The 9219-nt window shown below is 41.4% G+C and overlaps 1 protein-coding gene across 1 annotated transcript; it reads right to left on the bottom strand.

Moving 5' to 3' along the window:
* Positions 1–3550: 3550 nt before the first annotated feature.
* On the bottom strand, positions 3551–7668 carry PATE2 (prostate and testis expressed 2). The gene is made up of 2 exons (XM_027092894.1): positions 5404–7668; positions 3551–5045 (listed from the first exon to the last, which is right to left on the bottom strand). The coding sequence occupies exons 1-2, from the start codon at positions 5519–5521 to the stop codon at positions 4909–4911; spliced, it is 255 nt and encodes an 84-aa protein (XP_026948695.1). The 5' UTR covers positions 5522–7668; the 3' UTR covers positions 3551–4908.
* Positions 7669–9219: the final 1551 nt, after the last annotated feature.

Here is a 9219-nt window from a genome sequence, read left to right as displayed (position 1 = left end):
TGGAGATTCTTCTTTTTTTTTTCTTATTTCCACAATCCTTTCTTTGACAACAATAGACAATCATGGTAACAGGTCTTTAGGGAGCTTTATTCTCTTTAGGTATTCAACTAAAGATACAACAGCTAAGGGAAAATTACAATCTTTATATTATGTGGGGTTTTTTTTTGATGGTTTTGATTTACCATACAAAAACATTTACTTCTGTATGTGGTCAAACCTATCAATCTTTTCTTTGGCCTCACCACGCAGCCTGTGGGATCTTAGTTCCCCGACCAGGGATCAAACCCTGGCAGTGAAAGCACCAAGTCCTAACCACTGGACTGCCAGGGAATTTCCAAATCTATCAATTTTGTCCTGTTTTGTGACTGATGCCATGATTAGAAAAGCTCCCTCTATCACTAGATTATATAAATATTTCTAAATATCTTTAATATAATAGTGAGCTTAGAATGAGAGAGAGCTTTGGGATTGTATAAATACTGGATTCAATTCCAGCTCTGCCATTAACTAGTTGTAACAGACTGTATTTTCCAAAGATGGCTACAACAGTATCTCCCATATCACAAGCTCTTCTACAACTTACCTACTCTCCAATCAAAAGTGGAACCTGGGCTTCCCTGGTGGCGCAGTGGTTGAGAGTCCACCTGCCGATGCAGGGGACACGGGTTCGTGCCCCGGTCCGGGAAGATCCCACATGCCGCGGAGCGGCTGGGCCCGTGAGCCATGGCCGCTGAGCCTGCGCGTCCGGAGCCTGGGCTCCGCAACGGGAGAGGCCACAGCAGTGAGAGGCCCGCGTACCGAAAAAAAAAAAAAAAAGTGGAACCTGGCGAGGCTTGTGATTCACTTATAACCAACAGAATGTAGCAGAAGTGATGATGCACGACTTCCAAATGTGATGCAACTTCCACCTTGTTAGAATATACACTTGCCTTTAGAGCCCCTAAGCTTCTGTGTAAGGAGCCTGGGCCTCCATGCAGTACAGGGGTCCAAGTCATATGGAGTCCATATGTAGGTGTTCTGACCAACAGCCCCAGGTGACATCACAACTTATACGAGTATCAACTGCAAAAATGTAGAAGTGAAGACACCTCTGAATAATTCCAGTCTCCCACTCTCGAGTCACCTCCAGCCTTCAAGTCTCTCCAGCTGCGGTCGTAGACATCATGCAGCAGAGACAAGCCATCCCTACTACCTACTTTCTGAATTGCTGACCCACAGTACTAGTGAACACAATCATTTTTTATGCATCAATAATAACTGGAAAATTGTGTGATACTTGTTGAGTTAACCCAATTAGCTTCTGGGCAACCTCTTCTTCAGGTTTTTCATCTATTACATTGTTTTACACTACTAGCTACTTCATAGGAAGTTGTGAAGATTAAATGAGACCATTTATGAAAAGTACAAAACACGTGTCTATCGCACACTAAGAGGTCAAACAGTAATAGTCACAACAATTAAGAAGTAAGGAGTTTATTACATTTAAATCTTTAATATACGTGAAAATTATTTTGATTTAATGCATAAGGTTGCATGTATTATGTACCAGTCAACTCCAAATTAACCTTTAGATTAGTAGGCAAATTACTGTCTTTAAAATGATATGTGAAGAAAAAATTTGCATATATGAAAAAAGAGCTTATGCTTATTTCAGGATTGATACTTGGTGTGCTATCATGGGGGTAAAGAAATTTTCACCTAGGTCTTATTCTGTTCATTTGTTCAAGTTGGAAAATGGAAACAGGAAGAATATCCCAAGATGGGGTAAACCAAGAGAAAATTCTCTCCAAGATTACAGCAATTTTATCTAGGCTGTAAGGAAGCCTAATGAAAAAGATTCTCCTCATTCATGAGGAGCTAATTCACACACTACGTGCACTCTCACTCAGAGGCACCAAAATGTAACTGCATTTTCTAACCCAACCTCATCTTGTTTTATTTTATATTTAAAAAAAATTTTTTAATTAAAAAAAATTTTTTTTGAAATTTTTGCCCACACCACGTGGCTTGTGGGATCTTAGTTCCCCGACCAGGGATCGAACCCGTGCACTTGGCAGTGAAAGCTCAGCGTCCTAACCACTGGACTGCTGGGGAATTTCCTCATCTTATTTTAGAGCTCCATGCCCTATGATGGCAGAAAACACTTGGTCTTCTCAGCTTAAAATTTAGAGGGGGAGGGGCTTCCCTGGTGGCGTAGTGATTGAGATTCTGCCTGTCGATGCGGGGGACACGGGTTCGTGCCCCGGTCCGGGAAGATCCCACATGCCGCGGAGCGGCTGGGCCCGTGAGCCATGGCCGCTGAGCCTGCGCGTCCGGAGCCTGTGCTCCGCAACGGGAGAGGCCACAACAGTGAGAGGCCTGCGTACCGCAAAAAAAAAAAAAAAAAAAAAAAAAAAAAAAAAAAAAAAAAAAAAAAATTTAGAGGGGGAGTAAAGAAAGCAGGGAGGTCAGGGGAAATGTTAACAGTAACATGGTCTCAACTGGAGACTGGCTTTAGTCAGAGCCCATGGAAAAGCTCTGGCACAAAAATTGCACTGCAGGCTTTTTCCAACCTGCCTGCCTCTGGCACAAGCTGCACATGCAGCTTGATGGAAGGAGTCGGCCATTTGTTGGCTGAGGTCTTTGCTCTAGTTGGGAGTTCAGCATCCAGGCGAGGCAGCTCCCATCTGGCAGAGGGCAAATCTCCAGAGAAGTAAATAGCTGTGAATTGTCATAAGCCAACACTCAATGCAGCTGGGTCGCAGATGCACTGATTAGCAAAAAGGATTTGGGCAGGGCACCAAAATCAAATCAAAATCATTCCCTACATAATGTAATATTCAATGCTCTATTGCTGAGAATGCCAATGCCTGTTCTTGAAAGATCAAGGAAAGATTTTATAATTAGAAACTTCTTGTTCAACAAAGCCAAGTTTTGTCTAAACAATGATTCACAAATATTTTTAAAGTCTATTTTGAAACCCAGTGAAAAACAGTGATCTCTCTCTCTTTTTTTTCTAAATGACCTTTCCCAACCCCATGATTCAATGGGTGAGAGACCTCACATACAGCCAGAAATAAAAATATGTTGTTTCCCCTAAATGTCCATCGACAGATGAATGGATAAAGAAGATGCGGTACTATACACAATGGAATATTACTCAGCCATTACAAAAATTAAATAATGCCATTTTCAGGAACATGGATGCACCTAGAGATTATCATACTAAGAGAAGTCAGAAAAAGAAAGACAAATAGCATATGATATCACTTGTATGTGGAATCTAAAATATGACACAAATGAACATATCTATGAAACAGAAACAGACTCACAGATACAGAAAACAGACTTGTGGTTGCCAAGGGGGAGTAGGGTGGGGAAGAGATGGGTTGGGAGTTTGGGATTAGCAGATGCAAACTATTATATATAGGATGGATAAACAACAAGATCCTACTGTATAGCACAGGGAACTATATTCAATATCCTGTGATAAACCATAACGGAAAAGAATATGAAAAAGAACATATATATGTATAACTGAATCACTTTGCTGTACAGCAGAAATTAAAACAACATTGTAAATCGACTATACTTCAATAAAATTTTAAAAAATATATGTTGCTTCCCTAACTCAAAATATCCATGTTACATTGGCTTTTCCAACCTGCCTGCCTATTTTGAAAAAGTTATCTACATGTCTTTCTTCATCCCAGCTAAAATCCCAGATGAGAATTCCTCAGGAAGGATTATATTTTCAGGCGCAGACAAAGGCAGAGAGTACACCAAACTCTTCAAGTAGAGGGGTAATTGTTTTACTGTAAGAATTTCATATGGCATAGTAAGGGAGAAAAATGATTGTGGAAATCCAGGACCAAGAACTGTAGTAAGCTTCATTCACAAGGAGAGAAATGTCAGGGTTATTCTATACCCAGGGAAGCTTCACCACCTTGGCCACAGGTGGGTTGTTTCACCACCAACGCTACACAGTTTCTCTCTATTTGTTTCATTCTGTGTCACCTGCATCTCTTCCTACCCCCACTAGCTTCTGCTATATCATCCCTTCTGTTTACTCATAACTGCATCATACATAGGACACCTTGTAACTGGAACACTACCACATGGCATCTCTATACATTCTATTATCTTAACCTGCTTTATTATCAACATTTTTTTCACATTCTTATGAGAGGAGACTGACCAGCCATTCTGGCACAAGGTTTCCATTTCCAATTCAATAACCTAGTTCAACCATGTGCTACCTGGCTACCTGTCCAGGAAGGGCCATGATAACTCCACCCACACCAAACTGTTTCTCATATCTTAGTTTCCACAAACTGAAATGCCCCTAAAATTTTTCTTGATGCCTCATCCCTTTGCCTGTCCAGTTTTTTCCTGGCCTGAGATTCCTCCTAAGAGCTCTACCAGAGAAAGATGTGGCTCACGTTGCCAGAAAATTGGGAAACTGGAGTTAGTCTTCTTTTATCTCCAAAACCCATGGGCAAAAGGAGAGTGCCAGGTGTCAGAGCTAATCAAGAGAGAATCCCAGCCCAGAGGAGTGGGTATGGACAAGGATAAAGTATGATCACAGAATTCCCAGGACGAGCTTGGGATTATTTTGACCCAAGTCTTTGCATTTCCATATAGGAGATAATAAATAACCAATTTAAAACCCAACACTATTCATGGCAGCACCGTAAGAAAACCAAAACGCTGTGCGCGGGGATTTGCAAAAATTCCGTCTAGTGCTCCATAATTAATGAGAATCAGTTATCTCCTAGTAGCCTCCTTATGATGGCTACTCTTCACTACCAGCTGGCTTTCTCACTCTCTACCATTGGTTAGAAGTGGAGAGCAAAATACAGGTTTGGGGGAAAAGATAAGGGGGATGGTGAGTTGAAGAATAATCAAAAATCCAGGAGAGATGCAGAACTAGACTCCCTCAGGGAGGTTGCAATAGTTTTTATGTTTGCAACAGATGAGCTCTGTCCTCTTTTCAAAACTTAAGAAGTTGATGTCCTCACAGTTGGTCATACACGACAGTTTTGAATAAAAATACATACTCCGCCCTGAGGAGGTGAAAGAAAGGGAATATAACTGTAATGACTCTGTTTTCTCCTACCATATTCCTAGGAATAACCTCTTTTCAGAGACTCACTGATCTTTCTCTAGACCCAAATGAGCTAAAAGACAGAGTCTATCAATTACTGACCCAGAGAGTGGATTTTATTTCCTAACTTATAAGGAACACTCACCTTTCCTTTCCTCAACGCTGTCTTAAGGAAAAGTCCATCTTTGCCCTACCCTCTGCAGGACCACCCCATCCTCACCTATCCTACTCACCCAGGTATTCCATGGACAAAAGCAGGTAACTGTCTCTAAGGGGAAAAGGTGGTTGTTTCTCAGTCACTTTATACCCAACACTACCTTTTCTGGTAAGTAAGTAAATGTTTTCAACAGCACAGGTCTGGTGGTACTTCAGGGTGCAGGACCTCATGCCTTCATAGCATATCCCAAGATGATATTTTTTACATTTATAACACATCGTTGAAGGCTCTGCCAGACACAGAAAGAGGTGCTTAAAGGATGCAGTAAGGAGAAGGTTCTCCAGGCCTGGGGGCTTCCCAACAGGAACTTACTATTGACTAGTGGTTCCCAACTTTTCTAGGGACCCTGATCCCTTTGATAATCTTGTGAAAGCTAACTTATACAGACATAAATCAAATATTGTATATAATCTCAAAAGGTTGGAGTTCCTGTAAAATTTATCTATGGTCCCCAAGTAATGAACACCTTATGTAGCCTAATGATTTTGTCCAGTAATGGGGAAGAGGAAGCAAAGACGGGGACTTTAGCTTCTTTACTCCACGAAATGGACTAAATTGGTCCGGGAGAAGATCAAACTCCTAGGATTCTATAGTAGGAATGGAAAACAGCTTTCTTAAAAGATGGAGGGGAAGGTTTACTCCAAAAATGTCACCAATAACCTTTTTACCAAGGACTTTAGACTAGCTGTGGTCATACCTATCAGATGTTCACGAAATTCACCTGTGGAAAGAAGTTTCCCTGTCATAATCACACATGCATCGGCCAAAGCCCCAAGAGCCAATTCTGGAAATTTCTCCTCCCCCAGCATCTTCCCATCTCTTAATCAACAACCAACCCTTCCTCTGTCTCCAGGACTTACCCTTACTCATGCAGACCAGAAAGACTATGCACAGCAGAAAGAGAACAAACATCCTGGGACTTTGGTCCTGTGCAGTTGCCTGTGGAAGGTACTGGTTGATCTCCCCCAGTGTTCTGCCCTTGGGCTATTCAGCTAAATCATAAAATTTCAGTGATGAACAGTACCTCAATGTTCCCAGAACCAACCAAACCACCAACTGGAGTCTCAATGCCCCTAAGGCATCTATTTAAAAATTCTCCTCAATGATGAATATATATATATATATCACACACACATATACACATATATATATATACATTCTTTATTCATTATTGTATAGCTAAGCTTTGTGCTCTGTAAGTCAAATTTTTTCCCCACATTTTAACCTTTCAGATATTTCAAGACAGGATTTGGACACCTTAGTTCCTTTTAGCTCTCTTCACTAATCTCAGAATAATATCAGATTTGTCTTTGTCTCACTTAGACTGAAGCACCAGGAATTAAGTTCAGGATTCCAGGTATAGTCTGAATGTGGGGGAAACACTGAGTGCCCCTTCTGTGGTGTAGGAAAGGGACGTTTCAGAAGAAAGGTGAGATGTGCCTAGTTTGCCTTCAGGTGTTATTAACTAATTCATGGATTTTTTAAAGCAAATATTTTCTACACACATACCAACTGCCAACATCACAAAAAGAGACATCACCAAGTGAACCAGGCCACTAATCTGTGGCCTCACAAAGACTTGAGTCTAGTTAAGGAGACCACAAGTACATCAAGCACAGTTGGCTATGGGGGCCTAAATGAGAGACATTCAAAGTTGACTGCCTGACCAGGGAAGGCTTCCCTGAAGAAGGGATAGTTGAGCCGGACTTTGAAGGCTAGTGATGTGTTAGTTAGAAGAAGTGAATAGGGACAGGCGCCCAAAGGAACAGCAAATGTCAAAATACAGAGATGTCAGGCAACCTGACACACTGGGATGACAGCTGGTCATGTGGTTCTAGAGACATGGGTGAGCAAGAAACTCAGAGAGATGCACCTTGTTGGAGGTGATGGCATATGGGTAAAGAGAGGGGCTCAAGGGGACAGTGCACTGCACTTGTTGCTGAGATTATTTTGTCCCAAGCACATAAAATGGGATCTCTTGCTCACTATTGTGCAATTGCAAGACATCAATGAAAAGAGTCATTTTTCCCAGGGCTGGAAAAGACATTAAAGTACCCACTCCTCTGTACCAATACTGAATTCTAGAAAGGACATCTCCCTTTATCCCGAACTTAAGCTTGGTACACACATGGGTTCAGATCCTGGCTCTGCTGCTTGCCAACGTTGTGACTCTGGGTGAGTTACTGACGTTCAGAATAATTTTCATCATAGGATTGGTATTAGTAGTATTTTAAAGTCTGTGAAGAGAGAAAGCTCATATTTGTTAAGGTCCTGGAAACTATCAAGCACTAACTCCCTGCGCAGTGCTTAAAATTTCAGGAGAAGCCTGGGCCCTTTTGCTAGGGTAGGTGTCAGAAACTGAAGTCAAAAGGAGCCACATGCAGGAAAGGGCACCTGACTGCGAGAGGCAATGAGGTGGAGGCTGTAACTGTGGTTTTGGCATCCAAGGGCCAAGAGCCTGGCTGTGAGGATGATGTTGGGAGCATCCTGTCAGGTGTTAAGTTGCAGCAAGGCTTACATTTGGCTTTGGGTATTGGAAAAGATGGAAAGATTAATTACATTGTCTTCTAGAATGAACTTTGAAGACATAGTCAGCTTTAGAACAAACTGTTTTATTTGCTTTGGGTGGGTTAGCAGCTGGGAACTAGCTGAGCTCTGATTCACTGAGACTGGGTGAGAACTGGGTCCCATTCTCATAGCTCAAGCGTGAGGTCATCCATGAGCTGATGATGCTCAGTTTTATATCTCTACCTCAGACCTCTACTTTGAGTTCCAGATTCACATCCACAAATACACATTCTACTTTAGAAGGTTCACACATACCACGAGACATTGTTTACAAGAGAAAATCTGATGGATGAGATACTGTGGTAGGATGAGAAGTAGATCAGAGAACCTCTTGCTTGGGTGGAGTTGCAAAATTCTACAATCCTAACTGAAAATAATCCCGTAGAAAAGAGATTCAGAACTCAATGGGCCTTCCAGAAAATATCTGCCAAGGGGCACCTTGCAGGAAGAAGAATAGAAACTGGGCAAACCCTCTGTGGTTTAACCTAGAATTTTTTCTTCCTTTGCTATGATTCTAGACTCACTCACTTTAAAGAAAGAGAAGAGAAAACAGGTGACAAATAAAGGCTCAGAAGTATGCCTTCTTGATAAGCCTTTGGAAAGTCCTGAAAAATGCTATCTAGTTCCCAACATCTTCTCCTGAAAGATGGAAGAATAGAAAATGAGATTCAAAGACTTCACAATCTTGATTGCCATTCTAGAATCAATTCTTTTCAAAGGAACAAATTCCCTCATGTTTAAGGCCTCTCTTCTTAGGCAGAGATGGGCTCCACACTCTGGTCATAGAAAAGGAACACTATAAATTTTGTGGCATTTGAGCTAAGACTTTATTTCACCCGATCTTTATCTGATATCTAAAAATGTCATACTTGAGATTTTTGATGAACATATTGTTCCTACAACTAAAGAACATGTCGTTAAAATAAATTCATGAGAGAAGATTCCTATTGCCTCTAGCCAAAGTACCATAAGCTTACTGATGGGTTTCAGAGACTGACAGTGCCAGAACTGGTCATAATTTTCCAGTGGTTTACCCACGGTGAACCTTACCTGAGTTAACTTTTGTAGAGACAGATACCTAAAGCATGGGCAAAACTGGCCAGATTCACAATATAAATTTCCTAAAGATCAAGCCATGTGATAATTCTAGAGATGATTTCACAGCCCTACAAAGTAAACAGTCCCTGGCCTTGGAGAACAGATTTCTAGTAAAGTGAAAGAGTTCTGGGCTGAGAATTAGAAATTCTAGGTGGAAGGCCCAGCTTGGTCATAGATTATACACCTTTTCATCTCTTTCACTCTTCGTTTTCTCATCCATGAAGTGTGGAGCTAGGTGAGCTTGTTTTTG

This window comes from Aethalodelphis obliquidens, unplaced genomic scaffold (genome assembly GCF_003676395.1).
Source record: "Aethalodelphis obliquidens isolate GAN/ISIS:26980383/991018 unplaced genomic scaffold, ASM367639v1 scaffold82, whole genome shotgun sequence".
Taxonomy (NCBI): Eukaryota; Metazoa; Chordata; class Mammalia; order Artiodactyla; family Delphinidae; genus Aethalodelphis; species Aethalodelphis obliquidens.
Note: the sequence above shows the minus strand (reverse complement) of the source record. Positions and strands in the feature narration are given on the sequence as shown.

Bases quoted from the DNA above. Each gene is read 5' to 3' on its own strand.
- PATE2 (XM_027092894.1), bottom strand. From the start codon at position 5,521: ATGTGTTATAAATGTAAAAAATATCATCTTGGGATATGCTATGAAGGC. The intron at 5,046-5,403 runs GTAGTGTTGGGT...TCACCTCCTCAG, and splicing joins TTACTTACTTACCAGAAAAG to GGCGGAGTATGTATTTTTAT.